The sequence below is a fragment of the Prorops nasuta genome, unplaced genomic scaffold (assembly GCF_024137725.1).
Source record: "Prorops nasuta isolate Cenicafe-Biocafe unplaced genomic scaffold, Cenicafe_Pnas_1.2 PNAS00003, whole genome shotgun sequence".
Taxonomy (NCBI): Eukaryota; Metazoa; Arthropoda; class Insecta; order Hymenoptera; family Bethylidae; genus Prorops; species Prorops nasuta.
In genome coordinates this window covers 11735127-11755309 of record NW_027116800.1, presented here as the reverse complement: position 1 = coordinate 11755309, position 20183 = coordinate 11735127, and the positions used below count along the sequence as shown (strand labels likewise).

At 33.2% G+C, this 20183-nt stretch overlaps 3 protein-coding genes across 4 annotated transcripts; 2 read left to right on the top strand and 1 right to left on the bottom strand.

The window, feature by feature from the left end:
* The first annotated feature begins 10034 nt into the window (after positions 1-10034).
* On the top strand, positions 10035-11955 carry SkpA (SKP1-related A). Its single transcript, XM_066747615.1, has 3 exons — positions 10035-10189; positions 10515-10793; positions 10865-11955. The coding sequence occupies exons 2-3, from the start codon at positions 10515-10517 to the stop codon at positions 11072-11074; spliced, it is 489 nt and encodes a 162-aa protein (XP_066603712.1). The 5' UTR covers positions 10035-10189; the 3' UTR covers positions 11075-11955.
* A 139-nt stretch (positions 11956-12094) lies between these two features.
* Aasdh (Aminoadipate-semialdehyde dehydrogenase) lies at positions 12095-15796 on the top strand. 2 transcript variants are annotated; one of them, XM_066747602.1, is made up of 8 exons: positions 12095-12330; positions 12391-12654; positions 12733-13185; positions 13261-13649; positions 13783-14608; positions 14686-14837; positions 14909-15336; positions 15403-15796. In XM_066747602.1, exons 1-8 carry the CDS (start codon positions 12311-12313, stop codon positions 15778-15780), a joined length of 2910 nt encoding a protein of 969 aa, XP_066603699.1. In that variant the 5' UTR covers positions 12095-12310; the 3' UTR covers positions 15781-15796. The 2 variants fall into 2 exon arrangements, with proteins under 2 accessions (XP_066603699.1, XP_066603698.1); XM_066747601.1 differs by having other exon boundaries at positions 13708-14608.
* Positions 15797-15816: 20 nt separating this feature from the next.
* On the bottom strand, positions 15817-20164 carry Gdi (GDP dissociation inhibitor). Its single transcript, XM_066747611.1, has 5 exons — positions 20033-20164; positions 19572-19956; positions 17784-18197; positions 17300-17696; positions 15817-17217 (listed from the first exon to the last, which is right to left on the bottom strand). Exons 2-5 carry the CDS (start codon positions 19730-19732, stop codon positions 16864-16866), a joined length of 1326 nt encoding a protein of 441 aa, XP_066603708.1. The 5' UTR covers positions 19733-19956; positions 20033-20164; the 3' UTR covers positions 15817-16863.
* Between the last annotated feature and the right edge of the window lie 19 nt (positions 20165-20183).

The following is a 20183-nucleotide window of genomic DNA, read 5'->3' as shown; positions in this document are numbered from 1 at the left end:
TTTTCATTGCCAATCACACCACTGCTAAATGATTGAATTTTGTCTGTTATGGGGAACGGGTCATGTGTATCAAAGAAATTAATGAGCTTCTGTACGTCTGCAGCATCTCGAGAAATTCTGGAAATTCTTGTATCAATATGTTGCTCAGAAGTTGCATATGAAACGTTGCAAAATTGTTCCATTGCATCAGATACTTCAACTAAAACTATCATTGAGAGGATCCATTTCGAAAGTACACTTTCTGTCATACCGTGTCCGTGTGTCAACCCACCACTTGTTTTCATAGGTCTTATTAGCATTTGTTCTATAGTCATATCTGACGAAATTCCCGAACGATATTTATCTGTACGCCTAACTGTAAAGTATCCAGAGTTTGTAAATTTTTCATATTCAAAAACATTCATTTAAGATTATAATGTATACATTTCTTGTAAATATAAGTGACTAGATTTAGCGTACAATAAGTGGCCACTTGCATGAAAGTAAGGCAACATTTTCTGCATGCTGTTTAGGTGAAGATGCCAATTACCGGTTCTTTCTGCTTTTATAAACTGTTTCGCGATATTTCTAGCATCGTAAAATATTGTACCCAGAGTTGTGCAGTAGGGCCATTATTTTTTAGACTATTTAATTTCAAAATGAATTTATTTTTTAATTGCTGGTAATCATTATTTTCCATAACTCTTTGCAAATTGTCCTCACCCACATTACTTAGAATATTATTTAAATCGTTTATTTCATTTTCATCAAAATTCAAACTAGATAAAATGATGTGTGCTAATGATTGTTGGACTAAAGGTGCCCTCGAACTGCTCGCGAAAATGCATGCCCGGTCAGAGCTTTCCCAGCTGATATTTCCGCATATATTTCACTAAAAGCTGCCTTTAAACCACTACATGAAAACCTCCTAGTCTTACAATTACAGAATCTAAAATTTTTTGCTTTTCTGCGCCTCTCGAGCAAGCTACAATCTCTTGAGCTTTATCATAAAATGGTTGATCAAAAGTAACAAAAGTGTGGGTTTGATTATTTGCTTTGTACCTGGCATCAGCTTCGAGTAATACAGTAAAAATTGTGTCATATTGACTTGGTGGAGCATTTACAAATGGTAACGGAATAATTTTTGTCAATGTATACTCTTTTTCTGTAACGGTATAAGTTCCATAAATCCATTCCAACCGGCAGTTTTGTTTAAATTTTTATATTTTCCGTAAAACCATAAAAAGTGTGCTGACGTTATACCTATTTCATTTGAAATTTGATTTTCTATATATAAATTTTTTATTATAATATTCTTACGACCTGCTGAATTACCTTTCTCGAAATGCTGCAGAGGAATAAAACCGAATTTTCCAGTAGAATTTACGCTAGGAATTTTTTTAAGCAAGTAATTGTTTTTGTAGATTGAACTGATGAAGAAGGTGATACACACATTATGCCACCCATAGAATAAAAGGTATTTCGCCCGTCAATTGTATTTGTATTATGATTAGCATTGTCAAATACAAATTGAATATACGAATCAGTTAAATCATACTGCTGTGGATCATGAACAATCGAAGCTTCGAAAAGTAGCGTTTCTTCATACGAAGCGCAGAGACCTACGTTATGTAAACTATCGATAAGACTTTTAGACGCGTGTTTTTGTGCATCATGGATGATAATCCTAATAAAATAGGTGATAGAAATGACCGCGGTCTTGCTGAGGAAGTAATGCAGTGCGCAAATGTCGCGATTTGATTATCCCATTTTTCACCATTTTTCGTCTTCTTACTACGTTTTATTATTATTTCAAGAAATAATTTTAAGTTGTCTGAAACGTCTGAACTAATACTATCTAAAAAGCAATTGGGCGATGGATATTTACTAAGGTCATAATATTTAGATCGAATTTCTTGAACAATTATTTCAGCAGCAGTTTTCACTATTCTTTTTTTTTCCTCTTCTTCATTTTTTAAACAGTTTTCGTACCAATTCTTTGATAAAATTTTATTTCTACTATCCAAAAAGCATATTATGTAATCATTTTTTACGGAGTAAATTGCCACTTCTTTCCCCAAATAATCAATTAACTTTTCTTTGATATATTTAATAGTCGGTTTTTCACCTTCATACTGATCATAAATATATCTTAAAGAAAATTGGCACTCTTCTGAATTCTCAATAAGATAATTAATAATAAACTCTAAACACAATAAGGTTGAATTTTTTGAAGAACGTCCCACTGGCATATTACTTTCTTGATATTTGTAAAATTTGGTAATGCAATTAACATGATATCGTGCATTTATATCTGCTATGTTGTCTACGGTACTAAGTCGTTTAATAATTAAATCCATGTAGTCGTCACTTTGTAATTTACGGTCTTCTATGCTTTTTAAAATATTATCACCTGTTTCGCGTTTACTGACATATACAACTTTAACAAATCTTAACGGGTTTAACTTACGGTTTTCTATATACTCGTCGGATGCATCTTCGCCGCAGAAAAAGCACAGAGAATGAAAATCGAAATGTAGTGCTTCGCTGGTTAATTGACGTTTCCGCGAAGCAGATGAAGCTACTTTCTTCGCTGCTGCAATTATATTTTTTTGTCGTACATAAGCTCAATGGCAATTAACGTGTATATCCAACGATGTAAGGTTTTTCATACGCAAATGCTCCTTATCTTTCCTGTCCTTACTTGCTTTGATCAACGAAGCAATGGCGCGTTCTCCAATTGTTCGTTTGTTTTCCTCCAGAAGCTCTTTGTCGCAAAGTATACAAAGTGAATTGACGTCCTCCATCATTCAAGATGCTGTGATGAGCTACAAAAAATTAAAATTTTAGTACGTTTCCTATTAAAAATGAGAAATTTAATATTACTATGTGAATGTATGCATTTCAATCTTTATATATCCCTAAAAAATGAAAGTGTTTCTATGCTTCAAAACTTGTCACGCTGCGTCATGCAGATATATGAGCAAATTTACAAAAAAAGCCATATTTTTCCGGTGAAAAACGGCACAAAGATTTTTTGAAAGCTACGGGTATCCCACCGATTGAATCCTGCTCTTTAGGTAAAGAACTCAGAAAAACCAAGCGTGAACAGGAAAATAGTCACCTGCAAATATATTTTTGAGCCAATTTATTATTTTGTAACAAGTTGAAAAAGAAAAAATGAAGCGAAAAATACAATTTTTCAGTGCTCGATTACTCGGCTTTTATGGACTCTAACAACATTTCTAAAACTACAGAACGGTAGTTCTCAACAAGACCTTCAACATCCAATAGTTATTTTTTAAACAGAATAATCTCTTAAAAAGTTATGAATAAATTACGAAGTGCTTAAAGTTACGGTTTGTAAAAAATAACGTAAATTTCGCGTTTATACTCAATTTTGTGTATCTCGAGCTACCGATGAAAAACTAATAGCTGAGTGTACAATGTGCTAAAATTATCTGGTAGCCACTCCTAAATCTTCTAACTCAATTATAACACGTATAAAATTACCAAAAATCGGCCAATATTCAAAGTCGTGTACTTTATACCTGAAATCCCGATTGCAAAATTAAATATATGGGCATTCAAGTACGTGAAAAGACCTTTAATGTAAAAAAGAGATCGTCATAATTGGGTGCTCTGGCCAAAAGTTATGGGGATTTGAAAATAATGAGAAATTTAGCGACAATATTGTAGATTTGCTCATTCGACTGGACAAATGTTTTCTTTGTAATATCGGTACAAGTCGAGGGATACCGTTTGGATTAGTTACATATTATCGCGAGCCGACTCCGTTTTCTTCGAATCCCTTTGTTTTATGGTTTGTCGAAGGTCGCGAACAATGCAAACCGGGCTCGGCTCGGATTCGGCGGTCATGCGTATCTATAAGACCTTCTCTAATTTCCTATAGTAATCAAATGTAGCGTCTGACTGCCTACTGCAGGCCCTTAGGCAATAGCGGATCACGACTGCCTGGTCCCAGGCGTCCCATCGTTTCCGCCATAGAGATTGGGGACTTACCTGGAAATCTAGTCCAATACCTCACCCCCTCCTGGATCATGACAATCCAGACACAGTGTATAGAAATGCGGAAACAAAGGCCAATACCTTTAAATGGAGCTAAGTATTTACTAAGAAGACCACTTAACTAAAGCATTGTATTGAAAGTTAAAGTGAGACAAATTAAGGTTAAGGAAGACAGCGTTAAGCTTTAGTTATAAATGCTTAATAATACCAGCCAGCCCTTGTGAGACAATACATGTGGCCAAAAAGACAAATAGCAATAGATTTTGTATTATTTCACTTTCTCAGAAAGGAAGTGGAGGCAATTTGAATAGGGGACCGTGTGCAAAAATGCAAATTACTCTCTTATCGCTCATGAAGAAACTTGAAAATTTTACAGAGGATTTCTACCATTTGCCTAAAGCTACGTAACACTTTATTTTCTGAAGAAAAAGAATTGTTTTATAATAAAATTATATTTATTGAATACATCAACACATTACGTTCATTTTCGGGTCAGCTTTATTTTTGTAAAGGAATGTTATCATCCCTTACTTATCTTATACTGTACTTCCTCTGATTCATAATAGTTCAGATATTTCTTCGTCATCGAGTAATAGACCTTTCGATTCAATGGAATTGTTGACAAAACTACAGAAGTAAAGGCAAAAACAGCTGGAAAAAAAAAGACGCGAAAGGAATTAATAAAATTGCAGTCTTAGCCTTGTGAATTTGCGCTGCGTTTTGTCGTTCGAACCAATTCAAACTTATTGAAGCGGTTCCACGCATGACAGGTAGGGAAGACCGGAGTAAAACGGTACCCTTAAGGATAAAAGATATTTAGGTTATTATTAAAAAAAAAATTGAAAATAAAACGACTTTGATTTAATATAAACCTTCTTTAAAGTGGTGACACAAAATAAAATAATTATTTTTATTTTTGATCAATCAAATCTTAATTTAAAAAAAACATAACAATTTACGGTTTTACCCCGAACCATGGGTAAAATAGGATACTCCACGGATTCAAATTTGATACAAAAAATTGATACAAACTTAGCATGTATTACATGAGAAATTATGTAAATCTTCAATTTTCTAGTCAGTTCGTCCTTCATGAGCCCATTTAAAATTTTTTATGCATTGTACTCATCCTTCTTGTAATTTTGTTAATGCGCATATTTCTTTACAATAAATACATCTATTAGGGGAAACCCAGGTAAAATAGGGGTACCAGGGTAAAACAAGAACCCATTAATATAACAAAAATTATATTCCTGATTCAGTCATTAATGAAGGTATGAGGTCCGATTTTACCCCGTACGGGTTTGCCCCTTAACCATACAAAGTGTATTTAAATATTATACAGACATATATCGTATGTAAATTAAAAATACGACTAACGAAATTATAGTTAAAAATATTTCAAATTAAGTGACTTAAGTGAAAATTTACTCTATTAGTCCAGATTTTGTACTGAACACTTCGAAATGATCGGAAACTTTTAAGAATTATGTGCAAAAATGAAAAATAAAGCGTTTGGAAAGTAATCAAGCGCCAATGTTTACAAATTTTTGCTGACAAATATCTTCAAGTGGCACCATTACATACCTTCATTAATGACTGAATCAGAAATGTAGTTTATGTTATATTAATGGGTTCTTGTTTTACCCCGGTACCCTATTTTACCCCGGTCTCCCCTATAAAGTATTAAAGCGCTAAGGGAGAGGGGGGAGAGGTTTACGATAGACACAACTACGAGTCATGAGAACCTTTCTTTTGTAATCCTCTTGTAGAAATTTCCTGTTAAGTTGTAAAATAGAAATAAATACTTCAACCTTACCGAAACTTCTTAGCTAAATTTTCAATTCAAAATGTATTAAGAATTATTAACTTTCTGACAGCAGAACAACTAAATGGAAAGCTTCGCAGTTTTTCTCAAAGTAATGTATAAGCAGGAATTACAAATAGAACCGGTTATTGCCAAAACTGTCGCTGATAATAACGATGAAAGACGGAAACCTCTGTAAGAATGACGGAGTTTTCCAAATCAAAAGGTCTAAAGTATCTTAACAGCACGAGGAAAAATTTTGATGGAAAGAAATACAAGTTTTCGAACAAAACGGAAGGCTTTTATTACATGGGCTTATGTATAGGTATTACTGAGATTCATCCGTCAATAGTTTTAATCACTGTTTTGTTTGGATGCTAAAACTTTTAAAAACATTTATCTTACAACTACGTTTTCCAAATTGGCGTGCAGGTTATAGGCGCTAAACTGATACATTTAGTACATATGCAGTGGTGCATGTGTGCGAATTCACTATAATTATTATGTCATCATATACTATGGATATACATATAAGATATTTTTTTGTAGTTGCAATATAATATATTAACCCTTGCTCTCGAGTCAGTCACCAATTTTTGGGGAATAATTAGTTATTTCGAGTACAAAGGGTTAACCCTTTACATTTGAGACCTTTCTCGTTTGCGCGAACCAGCAAGCCGAGACCGACTTCAGCATTCCGAGAAAAATATCTTATCACACATCGTAAATAAGGAGATCAAGTTACAAAAAACCATAATGTCCCAGCAGCGCGCGTCGCTCGGTTTAAGATTTCAATTCACTCGGGCGCCTCATAGTCCAGTCAAAATAGACAGGAAAGTGGCAAATCATTGCAAAAAATACTTCAATGGATTTTTTTTTTATTCAAAAAGTTGTCCCCCGGAGAATCGGAATCCGCAAAGTTCGAATTCCTAGGGGTTGTGCTACGGCCGCCATCTTGAAAAAGGGGTGAATTTATAGAAATAAGGATATCTCGGCCAATATTAACCGCAGAACATTGTTTTTTTTTAGTTTTATAGAGAAAAATAAGAACTAAAAGTTTTATTTGAAGTATTTGTTTGTAACTTTCCTTTAAAAAAAGTTATTAAAGAAAAACTAATACAAATTTGAGAGTTGTTTTGTTTTCCCTCCATTATCTCTCCCCCTGTTGATTCTAATAAAAAAAGTTAAAGTAAATGTTGTAGAGCATAAAATTCTCTACAATTTTCATATTTTAAATATTTACGTACCTTTACAAATGTAGAAAATAAACGGCAATATAATAGCTATAAAATACTATTTTAATTTTGCCCTTTTCTCCCGTGGGCCTAGCTTCCTTAGTATAGCATTCATTATATTAGCATAATTCGATGATGTGTTAAATGAGTAATATTCTGTCAAATTCGAAGTGTTGGTGCGTTATTATATTTAGTCTGAGGATAAGGAAATGGGGAACGGGAGCAATATACAGAAGTCGAACTGTAAGCCTGATTGTATAAAACGTTCTTACTTCTAAAGTAAATCTGAAACTAATCTGCAGTTGCAGCATAAATTAATACATCTTTGAGTGATTGTGTTTTCATTACGAAAATTAAATTGTAAATTTGTGACAAGTTAATACAAGGGAAAAGGAGTCGAAATTACTGGAAGGATATTGTTTAAAAGGAATACAAGGAAAATCAGCAGAATATCGAAAACTAACGGAAAGAATCAAGTTAGTCTGAATTATTATATTTGACTATTGTCTTTGCTCACATATTTTTGTAAAGCTTCAATTTCACTTATTGTAAATCTTTATATATACACGAAGAGATCATTATGAATAACAATATAATGTAAATTATATAATGTAGAATCTCTATTCAGTATAATTCTTGATTAGCAGTTTTATAATTTCTACATTATTTGAAATATAATATTTATGTATGTCAGGAGATCTAAGTACATTTTCTAAGAAGCTCAATTTTAAATTAAATAGTATCTCCATTACTTGCAAAATAATGAATATGTATTTTTGTAAAGGAACTTTATTGTTTAACAAAAATACTTATTCATTATTTTGCAAGTAATAGAGATATTATTTAATTTAAAATTGAGCTTCTTAGAAAATGTACTTAGATCTCCTGACATACATAAATATTATATTTCAATTAATGTATAAGAAACTAGTAATCATGGACTACACTGTTTAGTGTTTCTACATTATAGAATTATAATTAATTTGATGTTAGCAATTTTCCTCCGTGTATTTTCATAGATAAATTTTATTATTAAAAGAAAATGATTTATTTATATTATATTAGCAAGTAATGAAGATGTATTTTAATTTAAAATTATGCTTCTTAGGAAATAGACTCATATTTCCTAAGAAACATAAACCTTGTATTTCAAATAATGTAGAAATTATAAAACTACTAATCAAGAATTATACTGAATAGAGATTCTACATTATATAATTTACATTATATTGTTATTCATAATGATCTCTTCGTGTATATATAAAGATTTACAATAAGTGAAATTGAAGCTTTACAAAAATATGTGAGCAAAGACAATAGTCAAATATAATAATTCAGACTAACTTGATTCTTTCCGTTAGTTTTCGATATTCTGCTGATTTTCCTTGTATTCATTTTAAACAATATCCTTCCAGTAATTTCGACTCCTTTTCCCTTGTATTAACTTATCACAAATTCACAATTTAATTTTGGTAATGAAAACACAATCACTCAAAGATGTATTAATTTATGCTGCAACTGCAGATTAGTTTCAGATTTACTTTAGAAGCAAGAACGTTTCATACAATCAGGCTTACAGTTCGACTTCTGTATATTGCTCCCCTTCCCCATTTCCTTATCCTCAGACTAAATATAATAACGCACCAACACTTCGAGTTTGACAGAATATTACTCACTTAACACATCATCGAATTATGCTAATATAATGAATGCTATACTAAGGAAGCTAGGCCCACGGGAGAAAAGGGTAAAATTAAAATAGTATTTTATAGCTATTATATTGCCGTTTATTTTCTACATTTGTAAAGGTATGTAAATATTTAAAATATGAAAATTGTAGAGAATTTTATGCTCTACAACATTTACTTTAACTTTTTTTATTAGAATCAACAGGGGGAGCGATAATAGAGGGAAAACAAAACAACCCTCAAATTTGTATTAGTTTTTCTTTAATAACTTTTTTTAAAGGAAAGTTACAAACAAATACTTCAAATAAAACTTTTAGTTCTTATTTTTCTCTATAAAACTAAAAAAAAACAATGTTCTGCGATTAATATTGGCCGAGATATCCTTATTTCTATAAATTCACCCCTTTTTCAAGATGGCGGCCGTAGCACAACCCCTAGGAGTTCGAACTTTGCGGATTCCGATTCTCCGGGGGACAACCTTTTGAATAAAAAAAAGTCCATTTAAGTATTTTTTGCAATTCAATTTTCTAATTTGACTGCATGGACTAGCAGCATCACCACTCTAGTTGACACTTCAAATCGGCCGGGCGCTGTATCTCCACCGCTCGAGTGCAAAGGGCTATTTAATAACTCTTACATTTTCTATTAGAAAGAATAGAAAATAATTCACGCAAACCATAGTATATTTTTCGTGTAAGCTGTATTCTATTCGAAGAGGGTTCGTATGTCCGCTCATACCATAATAAACAGAAGTAAAATCGAACCTCAGCTAAGCACTTATTTAAAACGAACACCGAGTTAAACATTTATTGAGGATTAAGATAATATAAATTAATATTAGAGAAGCCAAAGTTAAGTTTAAATTTCGTTTAATGGTACAACACGGAAAAATACAAGCTCAGAAAAATAGAAAAAATCTGGTTAAAACCTTTGCAATTGTTGCTTCGCATCAGTCTTGATAGATGGCGCAAGGACAGCATTACGCGTTGCGCCGCCAATAGCCAAAGCGGCCAAAGCCAAAGATGTTACTTTACTACTGCAGCGCGCTTGCATGCAGCCTGCATGGCAAATAATGCGGGAGGTGGGGGAGGATCAGTATTGCGAATGTTGCGACCTGATGGGAATTTCTTTCCCCCACTATATGACCCAAACGCTATACGGTGAAGAACGCTTGGCAGCAGAGTGGGGGGAAGAAATTCCCATCAGATCGCAACACTGGGGGCGGGTCACGCTGGGATACGCCATACGCCATATTTCTACCTCCCTTCGTCTTTTCTGCCCCACCCCTCTTGGTTACCCCTAGTTAGTTACTACACAAAACTGCACAAAACCTACAAAACCGAACAGTCAGTAAAGCAGTAGCAGTAAAGCAGTTTAAACTTCAAGATACTGGCAGATACTAGCTGCTGTGAGTAAATTCACGTATCCATCGGAATATTCAAAAGCCAAAGGTATTTGAAAAACATTTTACTTATTCTGTGGCGTCTTGATTATTGAATGCGTAACAACATATTTTGAGAAAATGTCGGTTTTTCAGTGTTGTTCAATTTGAAAGCTAAGAATTTAATTAATTATAAATATCTATTGTAATAGAAATTGAGTTTTTAGTATTAAAATAATAATAGTAATTAGATCTGTCTCTTAAAGAAAGGTGTTTTTTCACTGATAGTGTGCTTTATTTCTATCAAAAATTAATACAATTTTTCTTGATGATACTTGCCAAACCTGTCTCCAGAAGATTACCATATAGACCTTCTTTCATGACTTTTGTTTCAGATGCCAAATATAAAATTGCAAAGCTCTGATGGAGAAGTTTTTGAAGTTGATGTGGACATAGCCAAATGTTCAGTAACAATAAAAACTATGTTGGAAGATTTGGGTATGGATGAGGATGAAGAAGAAATTGTACCTTTGCCAAATGTAAACTCAGCTATCCTTAGGAAAGTGATTCAATGGGCAACATATCATAAGGATGATCCTCCACCACCTGAAGATGATGAAAATAAAGAGAAACGTACAGATGATATCAGTTCTTGGGATGCTGATTTCTTAAAAGTAAACCCTTTAAATCAAATTATGTTACATGTCTGAAATTATTGATTTCTATGTTAATATGTTTTTGTTAGGTTGACCAAGGAACACTTTTTGAACTCATACTTGCAGCTAATTATCTGGATATTAAAGGATTGTTGGATGTTACGTGCAAAACGGTTGCTAACATGATTAAGAACAAAACTCCGGAAGAAATACGAAAAACATTTAATATTAAGAATGATTTTACAGCTTCGGAAGAAGAGCAAGTTCGTAAAGAGAATGAATGGTGTGAGGAAAAGTAGACTACTATTATATTTTTTTCTGCCTAAATTAACATATATGTAAAATCACTTTAAATATAAGATTTCCAATTAAGGTGGTTTGGTTTTTAAGAATACAGACTATATTATGAAAAGTTTTACTTGTTATAATTAAAGTCCCCCTGATGTACTGAATGTTTTTTTAAATCTAAAGTCTAGTTTCTTAAGAATATCATGTTTGAAATTGAAATTTAATATAAAAATTGAAAGAAGAATCAATAATTGGTATACAGAAATAAAAAACTTGTAGTTTTGTAGATTGACTCTTGTGCAAAAATAGTTTAAATACAAGTCAAAAAACATTTTTGGTCAAATAAACAAAATTAACACATATTACAAATTTGCTTTTTTTTAAGGTTTTAATTTTAGTAGCACAATATATAATGAAATACAATTATTCATATTTGCAAATATGGCAACATTTATTACTAATTTAAAGTGTTTGATAGCTCTGTTGCTGAACAATCTTAAATTCTATAAGATAAATGATGAAGTGTACTTGCTGTGCAGCAGATTTATAAAAATAGAAATTTAAGAAACGTTTATATTAGCTTATAAAATAATATCAGTTAAATTAAGCTTTCATAAATTATAGATCTAAATTGATTCTTACTCAGTGCTTATTTGTATTAAAAGAGAAACATAAAAGTCCTAATCTGTAAACGAAAGTAAGCTCGAATTTCAGCACTACAAATATTTATTAATAATTGAGATAAGCATAGTAATTGAAGGATAAAGTGAAAGGGAGGCAAGTTAATTTTAGCCGTGATAAGCTTAAGTTCTATTTATAAATAAGGGCCAAAGCTTTGTTTAATTTTGATTGTATATCTAATTGGTTGACTAATAAAAATATTTAAAAAATTTTTTCATTTTTTACATTTCTCGGCTAACTTTGCTGTTGACACCTAATTAAGAGCATCTTAGATTTTTGCCGATTAAAGAGAGTTGAGGTATAGTTATATATCTTACGAAAAAAAATTATATTCTCAAATATGTCAAAGTAAGCTTTAGGGTCGTTTTTTCCACCTATTGGTAGATGTTTTAGTAAATTTATTTGTTTGAGAGGGCTTGAAATTCAGTAAAATTTACTAAAGATTACAATTTTTGTCAAACTGATAAATATTACCACAGTTTACCCTAGCTTACCCTTAATACTTGCACATAACCTTATTTGTAAAGAGGATGTTTACATTTTACTTGACTATAATTGAGAAGTAAATGGATGAACATAAAATAGAGTAAGTATTTCTTAATGATTAAATAATAATTCATGGTCTAATAATTAAATTATATTCTAGTTTTGAAAATAAACGACGAAAATTGGATTGCAATGGAAAACAAAAAAGCTTTAATCGGAACTTAATAGATATTTTTAAATTACATGCTGTAGAACATGTAGCGATTGAGTATTATGATATAGAAAGTAGCAAAATAATTAAATATTCAGATATTAATAATGCTATCATAGAAGCATTAGAAATTTTAAAAGACCTAACTGATTACCAATTTATTGGAATAAATTATGACATTCCTAATTATTGTATACCTTCCTTAATATTGGGGTAAAATTTTTATATTAAAAGACAATTTCTTTACTTTTGAGCTATTAAATAAAAGAAAAAATTTTTTTAAATTAACAGGATACTTTCTAAAGGCCATGGATTTGTATATCTTCCCTTAGAGGTATCTATTTCCAGAAAATTTATACAATTGCTAAATGTAAATTACGTATTTGCTAAAGCTTGTTTGCATGAGGCAGACATTATTTGTGAATATGTGATTCATGAACAAAAAGTCTTTCTTATAAAGTTAAAACATGACTGTACAAAACTTGTAAAGAACGATATTAACTTTGCATATGCTATTGCAACGTCTGGTTCAACTGGCGAATCAAAAATAGTTAAAGTATCCCATGGTAGTATATTACCAAATATTATAGACTTAAAAAAAATACTTGAAATTAATGAGTGTGACAAAATTGCTCAAATTACAAATTTGGAATTTGATCCAAGCCTTATAGAAATTTTTTTAAGTTTTGCTTGTGGTAGTACACTTTTCTTGCCATCTGACAATTTAAGAAATGATCCACAAAGGTAAGTTAGAGTCAATAGGGACATCGCGCGCGCGTAAATTAAACATTATGAATCTATAATGAAAAATATTTTCAGACTGCTGCAAATTATGTATAAAAACAAAGTTACATTTTTACAAATTACACCATCACTGTTATTTCACAGATGGTCTTTTAGATCTTTATCAAAAACAATCTTCAGTGAGAACAGTTCTTTAAAAGTACTCTTGTTAGGTGGAGAAATTTTTCCAAACATAAATAAAATTCGTAAAATTAAACACCTTAAAAATATTACTCGAATATTTAATATTTATGGAATAACAGAAATTTCTTGTTGGGCAAGCATCAATGAGATTAATTTGTTATTAAGTGATAAAGATCATTCATCTGATTTAGGAACAACATTGTCAGAGACTATTTTTGAAGTAAGAGATGAAAATAACGAAATAATTAAGGATGGTAGCAAAGAGGGCAGTCTTTATATAGGTAATTAAAGAATGCATAACAATTCTAAATTAAAGAAAATTAACAAGACTAATTTTAGGCAGTCATACTAGAATCTGCAGTGTGGATAATGAAGCTGTTACTTCATTAAATTCTCTCGTTTTTCGCGATACAGGTGATCTCGTACAAGTTGTTAAAGGTAAAATTTTCTATAGAGGCAGAAAGGGCATGATAATAAAAAGATTTGGTAATAAATTAAATTTGCAAAAGCTGGAAGACATTGTTTCACAATTAGACCACATAAAGCAGTGCCATTCTATCTGGGATAAATGTAATCATAAGCTCCACCTAATTATTACAACTGTGAAAGACTTTGATGATATATCAGAGATGAGAAAAAATATTTTGGACCACTTAAAACAATTACCATCCATATACCAACCAGATAAAATTCATTTTATTAATAATATTAAGCTTACGCGAAATGGAAAGGTCTGTGGCAAATTTTTGGAACAATTATGTGAAGAGGAGGAATCAGCAATTAACAAAGATGCAGAAAAATGCTTCAGAAATTTATGGGAAGAGTTTTTAATAAGGAGTAGTAAAGGATTTTTAGAGTTAGGTGGTACGTCGTTAAATGCTTTGCAAATATCGTCAACAGTTTCTGAAATGTTAAATTTGACATTTCCCGAGTTAATCGGAATGATGCTGAGAAATTCCACATTTGAAGAATGTTCTAATTATGTTATAAATCAAATTAAAAAAAAAGATTATTACTGTAAAGAGGAATCAATAAGATTCGATAATGGAAACAGCTACAATAGTCTTTTGAAGGAAGCAAAATTTTCACATCCATGGCAAAAATGTCGAGGTAAAAGTATAGGTAGTCGGAAAAACAAGAAAAATGAGACCTATGGAAAAATATCTAATATTGCAATTTGCCATTCATATGATTTGAAAAAGTGTGTAGATGCTTCACCAACATTATTTGAAAGCTCAGAGTAAATATTTCATAAAATTTAAAGCGTTTGTAAATAAAAATTATGTAAATATATCAAATTATAATAACATTTTTTAGAGGGAAGCAATATGTGACTGTTGGATCACATAGTGGTATAATTTTTACATGTGAATTAAGTGATGAAAAAGATGCAGAAACATATCAAATGAAATTGCCTGATAGAATCGAAGCGTCAATTCTCATTATTGATGATTTCATAGGGATCATTGGTAAATTCTGTTTCATTAATGTATTAAAATATCAAAATATTTATATAAAAAAATTGTAAAATTTAATTTAGGTTGCTACGACAATAAAATATACTGTGTAAATATTAAGTCAGGTCAGATAATATGGAGTTATAAAACGGAAAATATTATCAAGTGCACAGCTATATTATGCGCGAAAACTAAACTAATATTTTTTGGTTCTTACGACTATCATGTGTATTGTCTCAATGTGAATTGTGGATCTAAAGTGTGGAAAGTTAAGCCTAGTAACAGCAGTATCACGTGCAATGGATGCTTCCATTCTTCGACCAATACCGTACTATTCGGTACATTAAATGGTACTTGCGTGGCTTTAAAGAAGACTACGGGAGAAATATTTTGGAAACACAAGCTTCAAGATCCAATATTTTCAGCTCCAGTAGTTTTTAAAAATGGACTAGCTTGTTTTTGTTCTGTCAATGGAACTATATCTTGTTTTAATATCGAAGCTAATTATAAGGTATGAAATACTAATGGAATTTATAAGTTTTTGTTTTTTCTTTAAATCATCTTACTCCATTTGTAGATATGGAGTTATCGAACAAATGGAAATATTTTTGCCCATTTGGTATTGAAATATGACTTCACAAGAGACTCTGAAAAACTAATTGCTACCAGTATGAATAAAAATGTATACATATTGGAAAATGTAGAACAGAAGCCCAAAACGAAAATATTTCAATTAGATGGCCCAATTTTCGCAACACCATGGATAGATGACGATCTAATAATTGTTAATTCTACAAACGGTTCTTGTACAGTTATGAACTTATTGACTGGCGAACGTTTGAGCAATATCAAATTACCTGCTGACACATTTTCTTCTCCCATTATGCATAACCAGCTCATTGGCGTTGGTTGTAGAGATAATTGTCTGTACATTTTAAAACTGCAACGAGAATAAAAAACAATACATGTAATGATATAATATACATAAATATCAGTATAATATAATATAATTTATTTTCGTACTCTCTCGCATTACAGTTACCTTACGAATAACAGGATGAACAAAGTTCATTTGTGTTTGCCCAGGGTGAACAAATTGCCCTTGGCAATTTTTGTACGAACCATGTATTCTTTAAAGCAAAAGATTGCGGTAGAAGAAAACTTGGGAATGAATCGCTCAGACACCAATGTGAACTAAAATCCGCGATATATACATTCATGAGCATATAGCACAGACGAATTGTCCATTTGTCTCGTTATTTCATTAACTAATCACAATCGTATGAAGATGCACCCATTTTAGGCGAGAAGAACACTTTTTCTATGCTCACAGAAAACATGTTAACGAGCCCTTTCAATAAATCATCAATATATCTATTATAATAAATTTAAATCCTAAATTCTAATGACAGGATTAACTATCCCTGTAAATGTTATCCTTGCCTTTGAAGATCATTCAGAATAGCCATTGGAATTCCATGTCAAATTCTAATATGCATTCGTATGCTCCTTTACCTTATAACTCCTTGTTTCTCTATTTTTATTTTAAAATACCCTTGAACTCTCAAATAATATTACCAGATTTCTACGACTATGAGAGAATAACTTTATCTCTGATACTAGTGGAACAAGGCTGTTTGCATCTCGATTTTTTCTTTCATGTTGTTATACACTTTACTTAATTAATTCTTGATAATTATTTTTCTCCCTTGATAAAATATAGAGATTTATGACAAAGCGCAGGTCTGCGTACTTGGGGCGTAAAATGTATGAAGAGAAAAACATACAGAATGAAGAATGATATCGACATTTAATTGTAACAAAAGCTTAATTGAAAAATCAGGGAGGAAAGCTATATGACAGATATAGTTCAGTTCTGCCTCTTTTCAAGAGAGCATGAAACTCAGCAAGCTTGAAGACGAACTTTGTGCCTCCGGTTAATTGAATTGAGCGCCATTGGGGTTCGGCTACACACGTTAAAAGACGTTCTTCCTGGATGCATCGGTTTAGCTAAAAATGCCAAGTGAAATCACGGTTACTAATCCTCATCGCCCAATTCTTGCTTGACCTTGTTAAAGTCAAATTTCTCGCCAGTCGCACGCTTGAAGATATCGAGTACGTCCAAACAAGTGGTTTCGAAATGCGTTGTGGCGTCGTAACTTCTTGATATGAAGATTTGGCTGTTGAGACCATCATCCGTTGGTTCCATATAATCCGAGATCGAAATGAATTTCTGTCTGATCGGCCCCAACAGATCTAGGCCTGGCTTGATTTCCAATTCTGGATTACTCGTCTCTACTGTCGTAGATACCATCGCTATAAACCAGCCTTTCGCCGCTACTTGATGAGTATGGGAGACCAAGGAAACATAAATATCGGAATTACGGTTTACCTGCAAAAAATACAAAATTGCTTCAATTATTTCCCTAAATTACTGTAAATTTCGAAAAACGTTATCGGTAAAAACAAATTACTTGTTTCTGGGGAATGATGATCTGTGTTGAGAGAGCATCTCCTGTATTCGGTATTGGATGGTTCAGCAGACAAATGCATCTGATAACCTGGCCAACCTTTTTGACGCGATCAGGTACGTACGTAGGATCACAGAATACTTGCTTGCACTTGGCTGTTTCGTCCCCAGAGCGAACACCAACTACCTTGCCATTTTCAATGACAATTTCATCGATTGGTTTGTCCAGCATATACGTTCCTCCGTAAATAGCGCTAAGTCTCGCAAATCCTTGAGGAAGCTCACCCAAACCATACATGGGATAAAGATACGGCGACTTTCCATAACGAGCCAAGCTATCACTGTATAGCTTGATTCTCTTAATCGTTGTTATTGCACTGTCGCTAATATAATCATCATTTCTGTCACAAAAAAAAACGTCGCATATATACAACAAAGGTAGTTTAGAAAAATTTGCAGTATTGTTTCATGAAAGAGATATTATTTACCTATAAAGAGCTAAGGCATGCCCAGTGAAGTCCTGGGTATTTTTGTCTAGACTAAATTTGTTGTAAAGAGCGCTCATAGGGTTGCTGAAAGGATCGAAACCATCCCAGGTTTTCGAGTCTTCTTCCTGCATGTTCTGAACCCAGAGGAGGAAGTTGCGGAAACGTCTCTTCTCGAAAATGCCCATCAAGTCACTTGAAAGAGCTTCTTGCTGGTCTATAGGAACCTTTGAGATTTTCCCAGATTTAAATACGTAGGATCCTTCTACAGATTTAAACTCCAAATATCTCGTCACTCCCGTATGGATGAGAAGCTTCACCAACAGGCCATTAGCCATTAGAAATTTAGGGATCAAATCCACATTCCAGTCTCGGCCACGGCCGTACGATTCATCCGGTGATGGCGCCTTAAACTTCCTAAAACATAAACAAACAAGGGATGTAAAATCAATCTCGTTATCATTGGATAAATCGATAATGATTATTCGGTGCATTATTTCATCGTTTTTCACGATGTGGAAATAAACATGAAGAATTGATAAGGTAGCACGCGAGTGGGCGGTGAAATTGCGTCTATCTAGCAGCAAGCGAAAACATCCATGACCCTTCGTCCGATACACGAGTGCTGCAATTGTCAATGACAACAATTGTCCTTAACTACTAACAAGCCTCCCTGACTCGTCTATACCGTCTACTATACCAGCCAGCAAACCCAAACCCATTGAATACTCGCACACATGCACGTGCATGTAAACTATTCATGAGTGCCAAATACTTTCATCCCCTCAAACTCAGCAACGACATATAAACACGCGATCACCCTGAATCTCCTTATTCAAAAACAAGTGGCGAGTCGTCGCGAGAATAAGATAAACAGAGAAAAAAGGGGGCAAGAGTCTTTGTTCCTTCGGTCGTTAAAAGAAAATAAAAATGGCGGATTGTTGCGAATTCCGCAAGTATGGTGGGAAGGAGCTACGGAGGGTGGGAGGGGAAGGAAGGCAAAGAACTACTTTAACATTCCGTTATGTCAGAGAACTTGAAAGTTTCAGACTATGTACCGAGAAATGCAGGCACCGTGAACAGCACTGATCGGTGAAAAAAGTTTCACCGACGAGCGAGGTTCTCGAAAGAGAACCAGAAAAAAGTTCCTCGCTTCTTCTGTTTAATCAAGTCCATTTGAGAGCATTCCAGAAATAATTCCATATTTTTCGGATCGACTTTAATTTGGATCAACATAAATTACGAGATATCGAATAATCGAATAAAGCGAACAAGTGTCTTGGCGATAATTGAAAAGAAACGGTTTGATTTGATAAAATGTTTCCTATTTCGTAATTTAATTATAAACCTTATCGGGGTAACTGATGAGAGCATGCGGAAAAGTGTGCGGATATATTCAGGACGAGGTAAGTTTCGATTTGATTGCAAGAGGGCGGGTTCCACCCTTTCTATCTAGAACATTGGGCGCAAAGCGAATAAAGGCGTACTTTGTGCAACGGTACAATTATGGTACATCGATCGTGGCAATAAATGCTGCCTCCTGCGATGGAGAATTTCGAAGAATCGCCGCGGGAGAGGAATCAATATTTTGCGATAGTGACGTAGAGTTGATGGATCTAACGCGTCATATGACACGCTGAAGCCTGATACCGGTTTTGCAAATCATTCGTATTCCATAATAATGGTTGACCAATTGAGAAATTTCACGCAAAAAAAAGCTTCTAATTATTTCCAGGAGAGAAAAAATATTATGCATCGAAGAATATTAGCGAAATAACTTAAAAGACTCACTCGAAGAGATCCTCCAGTGGTGTGATGGAGGCGGATTCTCCGCCGTAATACTTGTTGCGGTCTACGTGTAGCACTTTTTTTCCACTGACCGACAGCATCCCCGAGAGGATGCATTCCTTGAGACCGGTGCCCAGCACGATAACATCGTATTCTTCATTCATGTTGTCTAGGGGAAGATTAACGAAGCAAGAGAACTGGCGTTTTCTTCTCGAGTCTTGACGGATACTCCACTCGGAGAAGCGAAAATGGTTGCTCTCTGGTGGTGAGGCGACTTGTCTGCGCTGCCAACTCGCAAAACCAGCTGAAAACGGAAGACCACGAATGAAGACCTCTATCTTCCTTTCCAACCGATGGCCAAGTGTTGCTGCTCACGAATCTACAATCCCTAGTCGAATAAATATTCTTAAAATTTATTTTAAGAGCTGCTTCAAATTTTCAACTTTAATAAGTTTAAGCTTTACTCAAATCCAACTCGGATATATCACAATGAAATGATTGTTATTGTTTAAAGAATAACACTTGATTCTATATTGATAAGGTCAATTGCGTGTCACTCTCATTTAACTTGATAAACAAACGAACTCGTATCTGTAGCACTCAAGGCAAATTGTT

Bases quoted from the DNA above. Each gene is read 5' to 3' on its own strand.
- SkpA (XM_066747615.1), top strand. From the start codon at position 10,515: ATGCCAAATATAAAATTGCAAAGCTCTGATGGAGAAGTTTTTGAAGTT. The intron at 10,794-10,864 runs GTAAACCCTTTA...TGTTTTTGTTAG, and splicing joins GGGATGCTGATTTCTTAAAA to GTTGACCAAGGAACACTTTT.
- Aasdh (XM_066747601.1), top strand. From the start codon at position 12,311: ATGGATGAACATAAAATAGA. The intron at 12,331-12,390 runs GTAAGTATTTCT...ATTATATTCTAG, and splicing joins ATGGATGAACATAAAATAGA to TTTTGAAAATAAACGACGAA. The intron at 13,186-13,260 runs GTAAGTTAGAGT...AAATATTTTCAG, and splicing joins TTAAGAAATGATCCACAAAG to ACTGCTGCAAATTATGTATA.
- Gdi (XM_066747611.1), bottom strand. From the start codon at position 19,732: ATGAATGAAGAATACGATGTTATCGTGCTGGGCACCGGTCTCAAGGAA. The intron at 18,198-19,571 runs GTGAGTCTTTTA...TTTATGTTTTAG, and splicing joins CCACTGGAGGATCTCTTCGA to GAAGTTTAAGGCGCCATCAC. The intron at 17,218-17,299 runs GTAATTTGTTTT...TATTTTTTGCAG, and splicing joins TCATCATTCCCCAGAAACAA to GTAAACCGTAATTCCGATAT.